We start from the raw sequence: 21,327 nt of genomic DNA, 5'->3' as shown, positions 1-21,327 counted from the left end.
AGCTGGAGGGCAGGTGGGCCTGAAGTCTGCATTGGGAGTTTGCTCCTGCTGTGCTGGGGTGGGGGGGTGGTTGCTGTTTCCTATTGGATCTGCTGTCCTCTCTGGGTGACCTGAACAGGGAGTGGCCACGATGCACTCATGTTGGTTCAGATGCTGAGGTCAGCAGGGCTTGGACTCAAACACCCAGGTGACTTACAGAAGGGAGCCCGGGGCAGTGGCCTGAGATTTGCCTCTTTCCTTGCCCAAGGTGGGAGCTGCTAGACCCACAGCCCTACTGTTCTTTCCCTCTGTCGCTTCTTTGGGTTTGTTTATTCTTCCTTGGTCATAGCACACCCTGTGAAGTCTGTCATCCAGTTTAAAATGAACTCATACAGACCTGACAACTTAACAATCATTCATCTGATGCTGCGTTAATAAGTTGTTGCTCCCAAACTTGGAGGATGAAAACAACAGTAACCATTTCTCGCTCCTAGTTCCTGTGGGCCAGAAATTTGGGAGCACCTTGGCCGGGTTCTGGCTCTGATTCACTCAGTAAATCGCTGTCCAGATTGTTGGCCAGGCCACTGGTTATCTGAAGCTTACTCTTTGGCTGGAGCACTTCACCTGCTTGCAAGATGGCGTGCTTACCTGCCTAGCAAGGTCATGCTGGTCTTTGGCAAGTGGTCTAGTTCCTCTCTAGGCGGGCCTGTCTCAGGACTGCCTAAATGTTTTCACAGCAGTGGTGTCTTGCCCCAGAGCAATCAAAGAGAGCTGGGTGGAAGTTATCCTTTTTATGACCAGGTCTCAGAGGCCCTGTAGCATCACTGTGCCACATTCTGGCCAGCTGTTAAGCCTGCTGCACGTCCCAGGGGAGCAGGGCTGGCCACCACCATTTCAAGGGATGAGGCTGCAGACACTTTAACTCCTTGCTTTTCTCACCATTCTGTGCCATCCCTTGGGTGCACCGCCCTGAATACTCCGCTGACATCGCTGTTGTCTTTCTTCTTGCAGAAAGCCCTGGGTGTGCGGCAGTACCATGTGGCCTCGGTCCTGTGCCAACGGGCCAAGGTGGCCATGAGCCACTTCGAACCCAACGAGTACATCCGCTATGACCTGCTCGAGAAGAACATTAACATTGTCCGCAAACGGTAAGGTGGCAGGGCAAACTGTGGAGACCGCGAGAGGGGCTGGTGTTGCTGCTGGTGTTCCCTGCCCCTCTCAGACAGTGTAGGCGGTGCTGGGCGGAGGACGATGGTGGCAGGATCTAGGCATTGAGGGCATAGCGGTCCCTGCTGCGGAAGGGTGTTCCGGATCACTGGTGGGCCTTCCGCCCTCTCTGCCAAGGAAAAGCCTGGAGATGTGGGCCCCAGGGAAGATCTCAGGCCCTCTTGGTGCTGTGGCCTGAACGTCCCAGCTACCCTTTCCAGGACAGACGACTGGCCCTGGGCCACTCCTCTGGGATCTGCCAGGTCCAGGGACTTCGGAATTACTATATTTCCTCTTTGGTCCATCAGCCCAGGGGAGAGCTCAACCTTGAGACTCAGAAAGAAGCTCAGATGGGAACTTGAGCATCCCTTTTTTCTGGTGAAGTGGCAGCCGTCTTGCTCTGCTGTTCTGAGTGCCAGGTTCTGGGCTGGATGCTGACTCAGGAGAGGGGATGGACAAGATCCCACAGGAGGATGAGGGATGGGGGCTGGTCCTGCATACCAAGCAGCCCTGCTCCTGGAGCGTGAACCACTGCAGACAGAGCTGCACGCCTGCCTGTGGGGTGACATGGCCCCGGCAGCATGCGAGAGCCAGTGTGAGGACACACAGCATCCCTGCTTCGAGCTGACGTGCGGGCTCGGGTGGACGGAACCACACAGTGAGTGAGGGACTGGACCTTGTCCAGTGCTCTGGCCACTGCGCCACATGTGCTCCCCGTTGCCACTTTGCTTCCGCCTTACTGGTATCCTCACTCAGTTTTAAGGGTCAGGGACTGTCTTAGTCTTTATCTCCAATAGCCCCCAGCATAGCATCACCTAATTACAATAAGGACCTCTTAATGTCCATCAAGGGTGTTCATTTGATTCAGGTAGTATGAACTTTACTACTCAAAATGTGGCTCGTGGATCAGCGGCGTCAGTATCAGCAAGCAGCCCTGGGGGCTTGTTAGACATAGAGAACCTCAGGCCCCGCCCAGACCCACTGAGTCAGAATCTGCAGTTTTCACAGGAGCCCCAGGTGACTGAGTGGACATCAGACTGTGAGGAGCGCTGGCTACTTTCCCAGTGGGTTCTGATGTGCAGTCAGGGTTGAAACCACTGTCCTCATCACTCTGCGACCTTGTGCAAATACTTTTTACCCAGAAAACACTTATTTTATTAGAGCTCTCAAATCACAGCTCAATGGAAAAAGAATGGATTTTCCTTTAGTCTGCAAAAACACCTCCCCCTGCTTGGGAGAAGTAACACAGAAGCTTGCTTTCCATAACTTGACAAAAGAGTTTTCACCATTTTGTCTTTGCTTCAAAAAGTTAATCAAAAAACTGCCCTTTGGTTTAAATTTTTTTGGTTTTAATTTTTATCAGCGAAATTAACCCTCCCCTTAAAAGTTTTCCTTTGCCTTTTTATTCCAACCCTACACCAACCAGAAAAGTCCAATCAATAACTTTGGGCATTTTCCAGATTAGTACAGGCTAGGGATGTTCCGTTTTCATTGTTGCCGTAGAGAAGTGGTTCTCATTGAGGGTGGGGGTGAGGGGTTGATTTTTGTCCCCCAGGGAAATTTAGCAGTGTCTGGAGACTTTGTAGGTTGTCCTAACCTGGGGTGGGTGGTGGTTGACTATTATCTAGTGGGTAGAGGCCAAGAATACTGTCAGATGCCCTGCAGTACGGAAGACAGCCCCTGAAATAAAGAATCATCCGGCCCAAACTGTCAGTGGTGCCACCGTTGAGAGACCCTTCCATAGAAAAAAGAAGGTGGAAGTGGGGCCATTCTAGAAAAATGCTAGAGGATTAGGCTAGATGTAAGTGTGTTTTAGAGGCCCGGGGTCCTGCATGGGGGCGACTCCTCTACCCTGTGACAGAGGGGCCTGATTCTGTTCCTGGGAACTGAGTCTCTGTCATTCAGTGAAGCGGGGCCACAGATGGACATTGAGAATCCATTTTGCCGTCCCACTTAATCCCCACAGAAATGTGATGATGAACTCGTCCTTAGCTTTTTTATACAGCTCCAGGCATTTGCTGTCAAGGTCTTTGGTTTGAAAGCCCATGTGCTATTTTTCATCGCCCCTGGGACGCAGGAAGAGGGGCTCTGCTCGGCGCAGTGAGTCACTGCCTGCTCACCAGCCAGGGAGATGCTCCACTAAAGGGGGCAGGCTGTACTCCAGGCCAGGGCTATTTTTATTCAAGTTCTCATGAAGCAGAGCTGAGAGGCTTTCAGAATTGCCAGTTGCTCTGCAGTTGCCCACAAAGCCAGCAGCCTAGGGAACTCTTGCTCTCAAGGGGTGAAGTCAACTTGGGGGTGAGGGGCTGGAACCCAGGCCAGCAGAAGGGCCTGTCTTTGCTTCCCCGCAGAGTCGTATTGGTAACAGCAATAGCAGTGATGCTAGTAATGTAACACTGGCTACAGGCCGGGCTGGACCCTGAGTTTCCAGGTGTTATTGAGAAGGCAGTATAAGGCCACAGTGGCTCCTTATCTTCCAGCTCGTCCACTCGCTGCCTCGTGACCAGGGTCAAGGTTCTTCACCTCACTGGGCTTCAGCTTGCTCCTCTGTGTTGTGAGAATAAAGTGACTTCTGTACATCCAAGTATAGATGTGTATAGTGCTTAGGGCAGTGCTGGTCCAAAAGCGCTAGGATAAACCTATGACAGAAAGCAGATCAGTGGTTGCCGGGGCAGGGGGCAGGAGGGAGGGATCATAAAGGGAGACAAGGAGACTTTGGGGTGGTGGGTGTGTGCGTTGTCTCGACATGGTGATGATTTCATGGATATGTTCATATGTCAGAATTGATCAGTTGTGCACTTTAAATATGTGCAGTCTATTACACACCAGTTATACCTCGGTGAAGCTGCTTAAAAATGTGTGCTGAATGAGCACTGTTGTCTCTTTCCAGTACCAGCCCTGGACCTTAGAGACGGACTGGTGAGCTCCCGGCTTATCTGGTTACACAGTGGGTTTAATAATAGAGTCAGGTCTAAACCCAGAGCCCCTGACTCTGAGTCCAGTTTTTGTGTGTGTGTGTGTGTGGTTCGTTGGGTATGAGTGGAACTCTGCCCTTTTGAGGAGGCCTCGGGTTTGGCTTAAGCTTTGCGAATGGCGGAAGGCAGAGTGTGAGGTCCAGGCAGATGGGCTATGCCAAGTGGGGGTGGGGGGTGGTGAGAGGTGGCCCCCACATAGGGAGTTCAGTGTGTGGGGGGGAGGCTGTGACGAGAGGCAGCTGCACCTCCCCAGGGACCCTGATGGGAGCGGAGGGCTGGGCCCCACAGGGAAACAGGGTCTAGGAACAGGGTCTTGTGAGGCTGGTGTCAGGTTCTGTTCTGAGAGCTGGCAGCCTCACCCGTCTTAGTGGGGTGAGAGCAAGCGGGGCTGATGAGGAAGGCTTTAGCATAATAGGGTGATGAGGCTTCCAGCACCCAAGGTGGAGGGTTGTGGGTGCAGGGCGGGGAGGATGGGGTGAGGGCATCGCCGGGCGGATTCTCTGTGTCCCGGTGGGCTGACTGCATGGGGGAGGTGGCCATGGCCCGAGAGATGTAGAGGATCCAGGGTGAGACTTCCGCCTGAGAACCTGAGCTTTGACCATCACTCCGCTGAGTCTCTCTGTTACCTCTTGGTCGTTTTACTAAATGACGAGGATACAGTAACAATTAAACAGTGAGACATAGATGAAAAAAGTGCTCATCAGATAATAGGGATTTAATATGCTGGGAAAGTAAATGTCCTTCAGGGAAAAAAGAAACCCCTCCCCCTCTTGTGGTATTGTCATTCCTCAAGTGATTTTGGACCCGGTGTGTGCCAGACGCTGTGCTGTGTGCTGGGGGTACCGATTCGTCTCTACCTCGGGCACAGAGTCCCCTCCCTGGCCGCCGTCAAGGTTGCCTTGTACTTGAGAGGGCCTGGCTGTGAGCAGACAGGATCATGCAGCCCTCCCTTCTCCCGCCAGGCTGAACCGGCCTCTGACCCTCTCAGAGAAGATCGTGTATGGACACCTGGATGACCCGGCCAACCAGGAGATTGAGCGGGGCAAGACATACCTGCGACTGCGGCCTGACCGCGTGGCCATGCAGGATGCCACGGCCCAGATGGCCATGCTGCAGTTCATCAGCAGCGGCCTGCCCAAGGTCGCCGTGCCGTCCACCATCCACTGTGACCACCTGATCGAGGCCCAGCTTGGCGGGGAGAAGGACCTGCGTCGGGCCAAGGTGAGCTGAAGGCGGTGGGGAGGTGGGCAGTGGGTGTGATGCGGGATGAGAGGCAACGCCTTTGAACGAGGGCATCGCCCGCCAGTTCTAAGGTTTAGTTCTCTGGTTTAGTCTTCTTGTTGTTGTTCTCTTCTTCCTCTAAAAATACCGCTTGCTCTTTGTGAAGATGTTAGAAAACACTGAGAAAACCTAAAGAAAACAGAATCATCCGTAGTCTTAGCCGTACTAAAGGTACTCTCTTCAGGTCCTTCTTCTGTAATAAAACAGCATGAGGTAAATGGTGCAGGCGGCAGGCTCTGATCCATGTCTCCAGTTGCTCTGGAGAGGCATCACTCGTTCTTGCCAGGCCCCTGGGGACCTCGGCAGGGAGGTGGGTGAGCAGTGTCACTTTTGGTACACTTGAGGCGTCCAAGTTGTGTGCAGTCCCACAACTGCACAGGGGGTGAGGCTAGGGCCAGACCCTTCTCCCAGCTCCCACTTACTGATAACCCCTTGTGGGCTTTCTTCTGTGATTTTGGCTTAACAAGGTGGAAGGGGCTGGCTGCCACACCGAACACCTTGGATCACCCTCTCTCTTCCTTAGGAAGCCGAATTCATGCACCTTCCTCCAGGCTCTGCTGTGGTACCTTTGTGTGTACCCGTTCTTGGCAACATGCGGTCTCTCTGGGCCTCCACCCTCTCCATCCAGTCATGGAAGTGGGCCCCGCTCTTGGGGGCCGTTGGCAGGAGCTGAATGCTGGCAGGGCTGCAGCCCGGCCGCGCAGAGAGCAGGGCACGCAATTGAAAGTGCTTCGGCTCCCAGGGTCGGCACAGCTCAGCAAGCCTCTCAGACCCTTGGGAAAGGTGCAGGGCAGCTTTCCCACTCAGGCCCCTTCTGCCCACCCGCTCACTGTGTCCTGGCGGTGCTGGCCGACCCGTGGTTTCCATGTTAGCAGCAGCCGTGGTACCTGGTGCCATGACAGGGTCCTCTTCAGCCTGAGAGATGCATGACCGCCCACAGCAGGGCCACCCCCCTTGGAAGTTGGCCCGCCCCTGACTTTATGGATTAAAATCTACCTTCTGGAGATGAGAGTCACAGAGTCGTGGGGTCTCAGAACCCAATTCCTGCTTTATTTCACCCATGTTTATTGAACATTGATTTTACGCCAGGCACTGTGCTGAGATTCAGTATGAACGTGGATCTTAGAGGCCAGTAGAGAAACAGCAGCTAAGCAGTCACGCAGACTGGTAACTGCCAGTCTGTACATGTATGCTGAAGGAAGAGTGTGGGACTCTGGAAGATGCGTGTGGAGTCAGGGAGGATGTAACATGTAAGCTGAGACCAGAACAGATGAGGAAGCACATTCTAGACAGAGCACAGTTCCTAAAGGGCTTGAGGCTGGAAGAAACCTGATGCCTTTGTGGAGCTGGAAGGGGGCCTGTAGGCCTGGAGCCCTGAGGTGGGCAGGGCAGGAGCAGGCAGGGCCTTGAGGACTCTGGGCAGGAGAGTGGTCAGATTTCCATGTATTTGTAAAGGCTCCCTCTGGTTGGAGCTCAGAGAGGCAGAGTGATGTGTCCAGGGTCACACAGACCACCAGAGCGGTATCTGGGCTGAGTCAGGTGCAGACAGCGGCACGCTCCGTGCCCACCTTGCTGTCTGCCCCGCCTTCCCCTTGCCGCCCGCACAGACACAGGAACGAGTGTGGCCGCAGACACCTGCCTCCGGCCCTCAGTGCCAGTGATGTTGGTGACTGATCTGTAAATGAGGAAATCAGCGGGTTAATTACTAATCAGAGAGAGACTGCTGTGGGCACCCAGGCTCTCTGTCTGCCACTCATTCATTTGGGGGAACCACACGTGCCCTCAGAAGGATGTGTGGTTGGTCTGAGGTTTATTTTATATTATTACTTCTAATCTTTATGTATTTGGCTGTGCCAGATCTTATATGCAGTATGTGGGATCTAATTCCTGGACCAGGGGTTGAAGCCAGGCCCTCTGCATTGGGAGCGTGGAGTCCTAGCCACACTGGACCACTGGGAAAGTCCAGTGGTCTGAAGTTTAAATGAAGGGGACTGCATGCTTTGAGGGTGTTTCTTGGAGGGCCTAGTGGAGCCCACAGTGAGTCCCTCCTCTGCCTGTGGTACCATCCCTTTTGTCCTTGAGTTCTCACCTGTCCAGGGATATGCTTGGTCGTCCAGTTCAACTTTGGCCTCATGTCCATATTCTGGGGTAGCCTTCCCTTCCCCCTGGGGAAGTTGCCTTTGAATTACAGGCATATTGGTTACCATCCTGCTGTCTGTTTGGCTGAAACCTCCAGTTGAGAACATGGTCCATCTGACAGTCTTTCATTTGGGGCTCATGAAACATATTACCAAGTGTTGAGCACCTACCTACCACATGTTAGACAGTCTAGGTGTTCTGAGATATAGTCTCTGTGAGGGCAGTAGCTTTGTTCTTATTTTAGTGTAGCGATGGGTTCTGGCTGCACAGGCCTGGATTCAAACTCTGACTTGTCTGTTTAACCCTAGGGTCTTGAGCAAGACCTCTGAGTTTCTGTTTTTGCATCTGTAAAATGGGGTTTGTTTTGACGTGGTACCATTTCCATAGTGGGCATTCAGTAAACGTTAGCCAGGATTACATACAAGGCATCCGAGGCTCCAAAGGAGAACAGCACCCAACATGAGGCGTGGTGGAACCGGGTGGTCCACTCCATCCCACTGCTTCCCTTTGACAGTTCCCCTCCCCACACCATGTCCCAGTTAATTCTGTGGGGTTTTGCTGCCCCTTCACTGCTGGCCTTGACCAAGGACTTGAGTGCCAGAAGGACCCTTCTACAAATAAGGAAGCTGAGACCCTGGGCGGGAAAGGGATTTGTTCTGGACCTACTCCCTGGCCATGTGTCACAGAACTGGGCTCCGTCTCTGTTCCCTGGTCTTTCTCCTGGGCTTGCCAGCTGAGACTTGTGGGCTGGCATCCAAGCCCTTTGGGAATTATTTGTAGAAGGCCTGCAGGAGAGGGCCTGTCTTTCCAGTGCCAGCATTTCAGTCATAGGAGAGAGGAGGTGGAGGGAGGGAGGCATGAGCAAACCGTTTCTAATGCCCTGGTTATTGACTTCTCTCAACAGGACATAAACCAGGAAGTGTATAATTTCCTGGCCACCGCAGGCGCCAAGTATGGCGTCGGCTTCTGGAGGCCTGGCTCTGGGATCATCCACCAGGTAAGCAGAGCCTGGCTGCCTTGGGGTGGGCGGAGGAGAGGGCTGCCCTCCGGGTCTGTGAGCAGGGGCCTCCGCGGGCAACTGAATGACGTTTTCATCAACCCTTAGATTTCATTGTGTCAAGTTACACATTCTCACTCTCCATGTGAGAATTTAAAATAGTCCCTTCTGACCAGCATTTTAAGGTTGGCCTGTTTTGTGCTATACCTTCTTCTGAACATTCGTACGTATTGCAGTGTTTTTTGTTTTGCCTTTCTCTACAAGCATCATACCTTGTTGGGTGGATTGCTAATACTTGATGAGACAGGTACTCTGCAGATAGTAACTTCTACGCAGTGCTCGCCGTGACCCGGTGAGTCTGGTGGTTTTATTGCCCGCACCTTACAGATGAGGAAGCTAAGGAATGGAGATGTAATCTCCTTGCCCAGGGACGTTCCGGCTGGCTGATTGTGGAGTCAGGCTCCTGCGAACATCCGGGCAGCCTGACCCTGGGGCCCGTGCTCTGCCTGCTCTGCGGTCTCCTATCGCACTGGGCGCTCATCCCCTCTCAGTATAGGGGGTGCCTCTCAGAGTCTTTGGCCGCTTGCTGGAGTTCTGCAGCGGGGAGGTACCACAGGCCACGTGGCCACATCAGCCAGGAGCTCTTCCAGGTGTCCCCAGGGGCGACTATTCTCTTGATAGGCAGTTCTATCAAGTGTGTGTGTGTGTGTGTGTTCCTGGGGAGATGGTGGATTAGCTTTCATCAGAGGTGTCTGCTCAGGACTGCTGGATGGCGTGTGGGGTGTGCGCTGGTGTGTTTTCACCTGCCTTCCATCCTTGGTGTGAAACCTGCCTCTGTGTGCCTTCCCAAGGTGACCCTTCTCCCCACCTCCAGCCTAGGCCTCACTTGCAGATGCGCTGAGTCAGGCTGTAACCCGACCCTGCCTGGGCTCCCACACTGCCCCACTCTGAAACCAGAGCCCACAGATCACTGCTCTGCCCTTTCAAACCCTCTCCCTTGCCAGGAAGGGGCTCCCTGCAAATGGCAGGTCACATTGGTCTTCAGGGGCCAGAAGGCCTCTCTCAGCGGCAGGGTGAGGGAGTCAGGTGGACCCAATCTTGGTTTTTTGTCATCAAGGGGACCCCAATCCAAGCATCCCCTGTTCCACCTGAGTACAGATGCCCAGGCCTTTTTGGGAGCTTTTGGGCCAGGGTTTTTAAAAAGAAAGTTCCTAGGGACCGTCTGATCTCTGTGCAACTTTCCTCTTCTTCCCCCCTCCCCCTCCACATTAGGCAGCTTCAATCTGCCATGTCCACAACAAACCTTAGTCCCTTCCCCTCTGCCTCGCATGCCCTGGCTGATTCCTTCTCCACCGTGCTGCCTCCAGGTTCCCTCTGTGCAGCCCTGGCCCTCCGGTGCCCAGCACGGGGCTCTCTGTGACCCTCGGTGGGACCCTTGCATATGACCACGGAGTACGCCGTGTGCCCTGTGGGGACCGGGCCTGTGGCTTGTTTACTCCTCTCAGCTCTGGGCCCGAGGCCAGGTCAGTACAGAATAGGTCCTCAGTGCGCGTGGCTCCTGCAGATAGATGCTGAATTTCCAGTTTTATGTTCTCAGTGTTAGTCCAGCCTAAAAATATACTTCTTCCCCACCACACCCCCACCTGCCTAACCGAATGCAGCTGACCGCTGAGGTCGCTGTCACAACCAGCTTCTTTGTGATGCTTTCTGCAGTCCTCGGGTCTGTGCCAACCACTTCTTTCTGGACATAGACCATACTCGCACTCTACATTGTGTGATTATAATGAATTCTGTGTGTCTGGTCTTCATGGAGTAGGCTTTTACAACCTTGAGGAGTTTTGGAAATTAACTAGTTTTAAATCTTTGTATTGGCCAAGGATAGGAGGGCTGGAGAAGTGAAACAGGTAAACAGTGTTCTCTGCAACAGTGATTTTGTTAGGGATTCTCTCCATGTTGGCCTCTTCCAGCCAGCTGGCTCATTTCTGGGGAAGGAACCAGGTCTTCTAACTTCCCGCATTCCCAAGAGGCGAGACCCCTCGGACCTTACTCAGTCTCCTGAGCAAATGCCTCACTCGAGGCAGAGGCCCTGGGATTTCTGTAATATTCCAGGGAACCTGCCCATCTCTCAGTTGGTCTTGACAATTCATAAGAGCCTTTCACCGCTCTGATCTCGTTTAGCATCCCTGACATCCATATACATGTGTGTTGGGGCATAAATCCATATGATGGTGAACCACAGAACCTCAGGTGAAGGCTCTTGGCTGCAAAATAAGGAGAAGATTGCCTCCCCCAGGTATTATTACAGCTTGAGGGACATGCTTCCATCACGTCCTCGTGGTGATCCAGTGAGGAGAGCACTATTGTCCACTGCTCTTTATAGATGGGAAGCAGAGGCTTGGAGAGAAGTGCATTGCCTGGGGCTCACAGCTGGGTGGTAGGGCCAGAACTCAGACCCAAACATGGTTCCGTTTGGCTGCAGCTCTCCTTGAGCAACCCTGCAGCCTCAGCGTGTCCAGCACCTCCGGTGGTGGGCGGGACTGCTCTGGGGTTGCTGCCCCTGTGGCTGCATCAGGTATCTTGTGGGGAAATGCTCACTGCCAGCTCCTTCCTTCCCTGTGCTGGAGCCAGGCTGTGGAAGATTGTCCGGTCTCTGGAGAAGCCAGATAAGCACACCCCACACATCCACCACGTGAGGCAGTGTTATCGGAGGCACCTTTTCAGCAGTCAGCATTGTCCCCAGGCCTGTCACAGGACACACTCTTGTATCCCAGGCCATCTGGTTCTCACCACTATCCTGGGGTCGGGTTGGTGCAGCCATTCTTAATCCTGTGCTAACAGATGAGAAAACTGAGGTCCAGGGAGGCACTTACTAGTCCAGGTCACACAGTCAGGAGCTGTCAGAGCTGTTACTGAGCCCAGGCTTCCAGCCTCCCAGGCCTCTGGCTCATCTCGGCCACACTGGAAAGGCCCCGTGCAGGCGGCGTGCCTAGGATTAGCTCAGTGGCCCGGTGTCGGCAGCGGGCAGTCTTGCAGACCCCATTGGAGCCCTAAGCTCCTTTCTCTGCTAAGGGCTTTTAAGACCTTGGATTCTTTTTCAGATCATTCTGGAAAACTATGCATACCCTGGGGTTCTTCTGATTGGCACTGATTCCCACACCCCCAATGGGGGTGGCCTGGGGGGCATCTGCATTGGAGTCGGGGGTGCTGATGCTGTGGACGTCATGGCTGGGATTCCCTGGGAGCTGAAGTGCCCCAAGGTGAGAAGTGGGGAGGGGCTCGTATCGGGGTGACAGCAGGGGGTGGTTGGTGGGGCGAGTAGGAGATGTGGGACCCACAGGAGCTGAGAGCATAGGTTCAGCTCTCTGGGAAGGAGGCAGGGATAAGTAAGCCTGAGTGGGAACCCCAGCAGCAGACACTGGTTGGAACGTGGCGCCTGACACGTGGCCTGCGCCTGCTTTCTGGCCCCGCCTATTCAGGTGATTGGCGTGAAGCTGACGGGCTCCCTCTCCGGCTGGACCTCACCTAAAGATGTGATCCTGAAGGTGGCGGGTATCCTCACAGTGAAAGGTGGCACGGGAGCCATCGTGGAGTACCATGGGCCTGGAGTAGACTCCATTTCCTGCACCGGTGAGGACGGCGGCTGCAGGTGTGCTCCAGCCTTTGCGGCCCGATGGGCCTGTGGTTGAGCTGTGGAAGCAGCGGCTGGCCTGCCCAGGAGACTCTGGCCAGTCAGTTTGGGAACTTGCGATGGGCTCCTAGGGGTAGAGGGGAGGTGGTCTAGTCCAGGCCCTTCATTTAATGGGACGTTGGGGCCCCTCGAAGACGGCAGGTCACTTGCCTGTGGCCACATGGAGTTAGGGGCTGAGCCAGCGTGGCCGTGGCCATGGGCTGCCTTGAGTGATCCAGAAGAATCCACAGAAGATGGAGGTGGTGGGCGGGGACTCAGAGCAGGGCTTCAGTCACAGAGCAGCCCCATTCTCACACCCTCCCTTGCCTGGAGTCAGAGCCTCACTCTCTTCCTTTGGGTTAGAGACCATCACCTGTTAGTCTCTAAGACCAGATGGGAGCCAGCCCCCTCCCTTCTCATCACTCCTGGTGATCTGGCCTCCATGCTTGGGCCCTCAGAAATCCAAGTAGAGTTGGAATGAGCCTTAGAGATGGTTCAGTCCAGCCTTCCCTGCCTGCCTCAGCTCCATAGTACCCCCACAGAGCTGCAGTTCAGCTGGCCCTTGTATCCCTCCAGTGATGCAGGGCTCACTCCTGTAAGTAGCCCTTACTGCTGATGGACGTTCAGTTAGGAAGTTGGCAGCAAGCACAGACCTGTGTCTGAGCAACCCCGTGGGGCTGGAGTGCTGGTTGCAGTCAGCACGTCTATAACCTCTCCAGTTCTGTGGGCGGCTCTGTGGTCTAGGCCATAGATATCATTCCAGTATTATAGCTGGAAAACCCCAGGCCCAGAAACATTTCCACCGTGGTATGGCTGAAAGCATGCAGGCCTGCCCATCAGGCAGGCAGACCAAGTCCTGAAGGCCGCACTGGCATTCGCTTTATGGCACGACCATGGACCTCTCTGAGTCGGTTCCCTCACCTGCAAATGGACACAGCAACAGCTGGGCGCGGTCTGGCCAGGTCAGCTCTCATCACATGGTGGCCATCTAGTTTGCCGAGCGGGCCAGCCAGGCCTGGAGTTGGAACTCGGCTCATAAGGCCAGAATCTTGTGTTCTCCCCGAATCCAGCAGCCACCCTGACAGCCGGGACACTGGGCTCTAGCCCCGTGGCCTCTCTTTGCCTGGCCATCCTTTTAACCCTGGACCACAAGGGCAGTGAGAGCGAGGGAAGGAGTGATGCCAGCTCCCTGGTGCAGAGACGTGTGTGCACCTTTAGCAGACGGGGGGGCCTCACCCAGCTGCTCAGCCAGCCCTGTGGGTTCTCTCTCTCTACAGGCATGGCGACCATCTGCAACATGGGCGCAGAAATTGGGGCCACCACTTCAGTGTTCCCTTATAACCACAGGATGAAGAAATACCTGAGCAAGACTGGCCGGGCAGGTGAGCCGGTAGGGGTTCCTAATCCCCGCATCTCTGAACTGACTTCAGGGCTTTGAGAAGCCCCTGGAAGTCTGTGAGAGGTTATGTGTGTGACTGCTCCTGAGTGGGCTTCTGTAGCTCTCGTCAGCTTCTCAGAGGCTCTGGCCTCTCAGCGTGAAACATTGTGGCTCAAGGATTTAGTTTCCCCCAAAAGGGCGTCTGAATTCGGTTTTTCTTGGCCTGGTCCCTGGCGCCCTCTATGGGAAGCTCTGGAAATGACGTGGATTTGCTTCTGTTTGTAATTCCTACTCTAGCAGGGGAGGAGGAAAAACATTTGGTGTAAGAACCATTTTCTCAGCCTTCCCCAACAACTTCCCTGAGGTTTGAGCTTAGCTTCTTTGAAACCCAGAGTTGGAAATGGGGCCTGGGGAGAGCTTGTTGGGTCTTCTGGAGAGAGGTGCTTGGTGGAGCCAGAGGCTGGGGGACCTGGGGAGAGCTTGTCACTTTGTTTCCGAGCTCTCTGTACATAGAATCATACCTGGAAGACTCTTCCTTTGATTTAATTATCAAGTAACTTCTCCTTTAAAGTTCAGCGCTTCTCCTCTCCCTGACTCTGAACCCCAAGTCCGTGCCTCTCCTCAGTGTCCCCGTGTTCCCGGGCCTCTCTCGTGTTGTGCTGTGACCTCCGGCTCACTGATGGCGCCTCCGTGGGACTGGGCATCCCCGAGGGCAGGCACTGTGTCCTGTGCTGCTGTTTTCTTCCTTTGTTTGCCCAGTCAGTGCCCGGGGCCCGGAGTGTGTGGCCAGTGCTGGGTAACTGGTTCTGATGGATGAATGGATGGAGTCTTGTGACCAATTTCTGTCTTACATGCTTCAGTCTCCCTCCCTTGTTGATTTCAGACATTGCCAACCTTGCCGATGAATTCAAGGATCACTTGGTACCTGACTCTGGCTGCCATTATGACCAGCTGATTGAAATTAACCTCAGTGAGGTGAGGCCGGGAGTTGGTTCCAGGGGGTTTCTGAGGGTAGGGTGGTTCAGGCGCCATCTGGAGACGTCTGGTGGGCCTCGGCGGGGCTTGGGCAGGCCCCTGGCAGCACACCCAGCAAGGCTTTTGATCTTTTGGTTCTCCGGCTGGTCATTCAGAAACGTTCAGTTTGCCCCTAACTCAGCTCTCGGAGAAGCCAAGATTTTACCCTTGAGCTTGCTCTGTTGTGAGAATTCAGAGGGCAGGGTCCAAGATTCCAGGCCCGACCCCGGTACCCTGAGACCTGTAGATCAGGGTAACATTTGGAAGGCCAGAGGAAGGATGGGCTGGAGGAGCCAAAGCAGCAGAACATAGCAGCTGAGAGTTTAGGCCCTGCTGCCAACCTGCGCAAGTTCAAATCCTGACTCTGCCACTTAAGCCTGTGAGCTTGCTTAAGGCCACTATGCGCCTCACTTCATCATGTGTAAAACCCGAGGCAGTCATGGGAACTGAATGAGCTAATTCATATAATAACTGTTGCTGATATTCATTGCGGGCTAACTGGGTGCCAGGCACTTCACTCAGTGCTTCATGTTGGTGATAAGTAGCATCACGTATAAAATGTCTGGCCTCCAGATTCCAGAAGCACCACCTCACGGGAGATAACGGGCTGAGGGAACCGGCAGCCTTGATTCATCCCATGCCTCTACTGTCTCCAAGCTTGTGACCTTGGGCAAGGCAGGCAGCTCTGCCGTCTGCAGGCAGGAGATAATGACCTTGGGGGTTGGAGGGCTCCAGGAGTGGGTGCGTGGACAGTGCCCGCTGCTCGGGCCCTTCCTGGGATAAGGTTTGAGCTGTAGAATGAGAGCTGGCCTCCCAGGCCTACCGTGACTGGGTGAGCAGGAGCCAGGCCACCTCTGAAGGAGAGAGCTGTCCACACACCAAGCTGAGTTCCTCCCCACCCCTGCCCCCTCTTCTTTCACTTCAGCTGAAGCCGCACATCAATGGGCCCTTCACCCCCGACCTGGCTCACCCTGTCGCAGAAGTGGGCAGTGTGGCAGAGAAGGAGGGGTGGCCCTTGGACATCCGAGTGGGTGAGTACCCCCGCCCCCAGCCCCAGAGCCAGCAGGTCCGCCCAGGGCTGCGGACCGTTGCCCGTGCTTGCCGTGGGGCCTTTCCTGAATGGTTCAGGCACTTTCTAAAATAGTTTTCTTCCCTCCACAGCTTTTTAAAGAAATTATTTTTTCTTGGTATAAAAGAAATATGTATCCGTGTAGAGACTATTGACAAAACAAGAATTTTAAAACAGCCCTAATCTCCACCTTCAGCCAGAACCAGCTCTTTGTATACGCCCATGCTGATGTGTGTAAATTTTCTGTTTTGCAAACATTTCCTCTCACCAGCTCCCGCGCCTGGTTTCACTTACGTGCTTTACACACACACACGGGCATGTTGGTATCACTGTTGTCATGGTTCTGTGAAGCACGTGAACCTGGGTGGCCTGAGTGACTGACTCTGCCACTTCATAGCTGGGTGACTGTGAGCTCATTACTTCACCCCCTGTGCCCGGTTCCCCAGCTCTGAAATGGGGGTGGTACCATTGGAATTGCCGGGAGGAGGGGCGAGTTGAGGGGTGGTGAGAGCTCCCACGGAGCCTGGCGTGGAGGGCTGTGCGGTGTGTGCAGCCTTGTTAGTGAAGTAAATAAAAAGAAATCTTTGGTAGCTTAATAATTAGAGCATAAATCACTGAGCTGGTAAGACAGACTGTCTGTCTCTACAGACAGTGTGATGTCATTCGGTTTTTATTGGCTTTTTGAATAACTATGATAGACTTCTTTAAAAGAATTCTTTTCTTCCTGATTATAAAACCAAGTAGAAAGCCAGAGAATGCTACAAAGTATAAAATAAAGTGGGCCTCTAAGTCCTTCCCCAGCAGTGGTCCCTGTCAGTATCTTAGTGGGGGCCCTCCAGCGTGTGCCCACATACAGGCTGTTCACTCTAAGACTGTGGGTGATACGCTGCCAGTGGGTTCAGCGTCCGCTCGGTGGCCACAGTTTAAGTGTCTGGGCTGAGAGGACAGACAGCGAGGTAGGTTGCTTCCAACTTCTCTGTGTTGGGAGCAGAGTGGGTGAACCCTTGACCGGGGGTGGATCGTTTGCGGTCAGGCGGAGAGCTCTGGTCACTCTCCTCCTGACGGTCCGTCCCCCCACCCACAACGCACCAGGTCTGATCGGCAGCTGTACCAACTCCAGCTACGAAGACATGGGCCGCTCCGCAGCCGTGGCCAAGCAGGCGCTGGCCCATGGGCTCAAGTGCAAGTCCCAGTTCACCATCACCCCGGGCTCGGAGCAGATCCGCGCCACTATTGAGCGGGACGGTTATGTGAGTGCCCGCACGCCGCGCCCCTGCTCCCCACCATCCCTCTGCCAAGGGACGTGGCTGCCACAGCCTTGTACGCAGGGGCCTGTGCCCCGGGGTTCCCGCCAGCCTGCCCCTGACCCCTCCCCATCCCCTCTCCCCGCTACAGGCACAGATCCTGAGGGATGTGGGTGGCATCGTCCTGGCCAATGCCTGCGGCCCCTGCATTGGCCAGTGGGACAGGTGAGAAGCACAGGGTTTTCTTTTTTAATGTATTTTTTTAATTAATTTTTTTTTAATCAAAGGATAATTGCTTTACAGAATTTTGTTGTTTTCTGCCAAAGAAGCAGTTTTATAGGACGGCCCCTTGTGTCCTGGGGTACAGAGCCCCAGATGTTGAGGGGAGATGCCCTGAGGGTGGAGCTTCCAGGACTGTAGGATATTAGAAGACTTTTCCGGGCAGGACTAGAAAGTTGGGCTGGAGGTAAAGAGGAAGAGTCCCCCGAAGCGCTGAGTGGCCACCTGGCCAAAGCCGTGGCGGGGAGTCGGAAGGAGCCAGGGAGGCCTCATCCTAACGCACACAGCGGGGGCCTCAGATGGACCCTCCTGAAAGGACGCCATGGCCCCGGTCAGGGATCCTTGGTCTGGCCTCTTGTCTTACGTGTGGCTTCTAACAAACCTCAGTGATGCCTGAGGTTCCCTCCTGCTCTGTGGGTGTGAGTTGAGACCTGGGGGGAGGTGACCATTTCTAGGTCTTTTTCCATTTCCCCTCCTCTGCCATGAGCTTGGCAGGTCAGGCCAGGTGACAAAGCCAGATGTCCCTAACTGTGTCCCCTCCGACCTGGCAGGAAGGACATCAAGAAGGGGGAGAAGAACACCATCGTCACCTCCTACAACAGGAACTTCACAGGCCGCAATGACGCAAACCCCGAGACCCACGCCTTCGTCACGTCCCCAGAGGTGAGGCTCCGCCCTAACCTGGGATAGCCTCTGGGGGTCCTGCCCTGGCCAGGCAGGGGAGTAGGGGCCCTGCAGGGCTGCTGAAGGAATGTTGGCATCACAGGGCCAGGGGTTGTCAGAGCAGAAACCAAGAGCCACAGGCCTTGCCGGGCCCAGGCATTGAGTTCCCTGGGTGTGCCCTGCCTGGCTCCCCTCAGCCCCAGGAGTCTGAGGTTTTGTTAGAGTCACCACCGGGGACAGAAGGCACTCCTGCCTCCACCCGGCCACATGGGTCCCGTTGGTGACTCATGAACAACGCAGGAGGCGCTTGCGCTGCCCGAGCCAAGAGGGAGGCCGTGCTGTCACGATGAGCAGTGAGCTGCATGCTCTGGGCACTTAGTAGTTTTCCGCGCGCAGACAGTCTTGTGACCCTTTTTTTTCCTGCGCTGGGTCTTTGTTGCGGTATGCAGGCTTTTCTCTAGTTGCAGCGAACAGGGGTCACTCTTGTTGCTTGTTGGGTTTCTCACTGCGGTGACTTCTCTTTCTGCAGAGCATGGGCTCCAGGGTGCAAGGGCTCAGAAATTGTGCACAGACCTAGCTGCCCTGTGGCATATGGAATCTTCCCGGACCAGGGATCAAACCCATGTCCCCTCCTTTGGCAGGGGGATTCTTAACTACTGAACCACCAGGGAAATCCATGACTTGGTTTTTTAAAGGAGCGTTCTAGAAATACTTTGGTGAAGAAATGGCCCCTTCCATGTTTTCGGTGCCCATTAAGGAACATACTCATCCTGGGAGCATTTCTGTGCCAGGGCCTCTTGGGGTCCAGCACTGGCCCTGCCCAAGGAGGCACTGAGGTCCAGGCCCCGGGGGGTGGTAGAGGTGGGTGCATGAGTCCTCTGCAGGCCCTGGTCCCAGAGACATGGCTGCAGCTCCCGCCTGCGAGGGGAAGAGCAGTCATGGAGAATCTGGAAATTTCCCGGCTCCACCTCAGTTTCTGCCTAGGCTTCTGCTGAGGTGAAGGGATGGGAGGAGTTTGGTGCGAACGACAGACTGGCCGCCTCCATTCCAGATTGTCACAGCCCTGGCCATTGCTGGCACCCTCAAGTTCAACCCAGAGACTGACTTCCTGACGGGCAAGGACGGCAAGAAGTTCAAGCTGGAGGCTCCCGACGCAGATGAGCTTCCCCGAGCGGTGAGCAGGCGCAGCCTCTGCCACCGTCCTGCGGGCCCACCTCGGCCTGGGGCTCAGGGCCGCTGAGATGCTTCCGGCCCAGGAAGGGTGCTTGCCGGGAGGGAGAGCTTGGCGCCCGGGGAGCTTGCCTGCCGTGGGAACCCGTCCACGTGGGACTGAGGGCTTGGCACCCAACGTGCCCTGTCGCCTGCTGCAGGAGTTTGACCCCGGACAGGACACCTACCAGCACCCCCCCAAGGACAGCAGCGGGCAGCAGGTGGATGTGAGTCCCACCAGCCAGCGCCTGCAGCTCCTGGAGCCTTTCGACAAGTGGGACGGCCGAGACCTGGAGGACCTGCAGATCCTCATCAAGGTCAGGGACTCGGAGACGTGCGAACAGCCCTGCTGCCAGCGCACCCTTCCCTAATGGGCAGGAGGGCCCGGGGAACCACGTGGGCCCCCATGGGCCCCAGTGGAGGACACGGTCAAGAGTCAGGCAGGGGCAGGAAGGGAGGTTTGGCTGTGGAGGAATGAGGGGATCTGTGTCCCCCTTTCTACTGCCCTGTGCCGGGCCAGCTGCTCAGGGTCCTCCGGGGGTGTGGGCGGATGCAGTGTTAGGAGGGCAGATGAGCAACTGTGACCCTCACAGCAGGTCTCCATGCACTGGGCTTGACCAGACACGCTCTGGTGCCGTCGATTTCCCGTGGTTGAGCATCAGGGATAGGGCGTGTGTCTGGGAGCTGAGCAGAGGGGCCAGAGGCCTTGGGGCCATGCCGCACAGGCACTGAGCTGTTTACTGCGGCGTCTGCAGGCATTGACACAGCCCCCGTTAAAAGCCCGCACGGTAGACGAAATGATCATCGCCAGCCGGAACCCAGACACGTCCCAGAGCTCGTCTGTCTCTGGCACGAATCTGCAGCTGGTCTTCCAACCTGGGCACCTCCTACCTGGGGGCCTCGGGCTGAAGAGCGAGTGAGCAAACGCATGGGTCCTCCGTGCCTGGCTCTGCCCCCTTGAGGGACAGGGGACAGCCGTGCCTGAACCCTCTTGGCCAGAGCCTGACCCGCTTCTCCTGTCCCCACTATCTGCGTCCAGAGGGCCTGTCCATCCACCACTCAGAGCCCACACCCGACCTCTGTTCTCTCTGCTCACCCACCCAAGGTCAAAGGGAAGTGTACCACTGACCACATCTCGGCTGCCGGCCCCTGGCTCAAGTTCCGTGGGCATCTGGACAACATCTCCAACAACCTGCTCATTGGCGCCATCAACGTGGAAAACGGCAGGGCCAACTCCGTCCGCAACGCCGTCACCCAGGAGTTCGGTCCTGTCCCTGACACCGCCCGCTACTACAAGGTGGGCCCGAGCTGCGGGGTGGGGATGGGGGTCTCTGGCGCTTCCTGGTGGCCAGGTCGGGCACTCCACTCAGGGAAAGGGGGGCCACACTTGCAGCTTTGCAGTGGAATGGTGTCCCAGCACCACGAGGCAGCCGTGTCTGTCACCCCCGCTGCCCTGAGCTTTGGGTCACAGGAGGGTCACACCTTCCAGACCCTGCGGACAGCCAGGCCCTGTCTCATCCTGTCTTCTGAGAGCCTGGCTGGGGCTGGATTCAGCTCTAACTTCACCTGTCCTTGGGGTGCAGATGAGGCGGGGGGCTCTGGTCCCTTGACCTGTGAGCCTTAGGAGGCCTGAGGGCTGAGCAGGAGGTGGGCCAGTGCCTCCTCTTCCTCATAAACTCGCTCCTTACTCACCCCTGACAGAAACACGGCATCCGGTGGGTGGTGATCGGAGATGAAAACTATGGTGAGGGTTCGAGCCGGGAGCACGCGGCCCTGGAGCCTCGCCACCTCGGGGGCCGGGCCATCATCACCAAGAGCTTTGCCAGGATCCACGGTGAGCAGGAGCCCAGTCGCAGCCCCACCCGCCTCCCCTCACTGGCAACCCAGGGTCACCCGGCCCACAGTGCCTGGCAGGGCCAGAGCCACGTGGCTGGTCTCCAGGGTGTGTTCATGGAGAGCCCACAGCACCCCGGCCTCCAGCCTCAGCCCCTTCAGATTTGTCGGTTCTGACACCACAGCTCCCCACCCCCGGCATATACTGGTCTCGCCTCCACACTTGGAGCAGCTGAGATCCAGGGCACGTGGTCAGAGGACTGTCTCTGATTGTCAGAGGCCTCAGGGAAACACAGGAACGCAAGCACACTCGCCTAGGGCCCCACATAACTGGGAGAGCGGCCAAAGCTGGTCCTTGTGGTCAGTGACCCAGGTTTGTCCCCGTGTGGCAGGA

At 55.7% G+C, this 21,327-nt stretch overlaps 1 protein-coding gene across 1 annotated transcript in view; it reads left to right on the top strand.

Moving 5' to 3' along the window:
* The window catches only part of ACO2 (aconitase 2), a 46,387-nt gene that overhangs the window by 23,843 nt on the left and 1,217 nt on the right, over nt 1–21,327 (top strand). Inside the window, exons 2-16 of the mRNA XM_043880635.1 lie at nt 991–1,127; nt 5,123–5,381; nt 8,485–8,577; nt 11,676–11,834; nt 12,054–12,204; nt 13,522–13,626; nt 14,506–14,597; nt 15,562–15,667; nt 16,798–16,955; nt 17,101–17,174; nt 17,780–17,891; nt 18,943–19,065; nt 19,262–19,417; nt 20,206–20,397; nt 20,802–20,934. Of these exons, the coding sequence (XP_043736570.1) occupies nt 991–1,127; nt 5,123–5,381; nt 8,485–8,577; nt 11,676–11,834; nt 12,054–12,204; nt 13,522–13,626; nt 14,506–14,597; nt 15,562–15,667; nt 16,798–16,955; nt 17,101–17,174; nt 17,780–17,891; nt 18,943–19,065; nt 19,262–19,417; nt 20,206–20,397; nt 20,802–20,934 (2,050 nt within the window). The remainder of the gene's footprint in view (nt 1–990; nt 1,128–5,122; nt 5,382–8,484; nt 8,578–11,675; nt 11,835–12,053; nt 12,205–13,521; nt 13,627–14,505; nt 14,598–15,561; nt 15,668–16,797; nt 16,956–17,100; nt 17,175–17,779; nt 17,892–18,942; nt 19,066–19,261; nt 19,418–20,205; nt 20,398–20,801; nt 20,935–21,327) is intronic.

The sequence above is a fragment of the Cervus elaphus genome, chromosome 22 (assembly GCF_910594005.1).
Source record: "Cervus elaphus chromosome 22, mCerEla1.1, whole genome shotgun sequence".
Taxonomy (NCBI): Eukaryota; Metazoa; Chordata; class Mammalia; order Artiodactyla; family Cervidae; genus Cervus; species Cervus elaphus.
The sequence above is the reverse complement of the archived record's forward strand: the minus strand, read 5'-3'. Positions and strand labels throughout refer to the sequence as shown.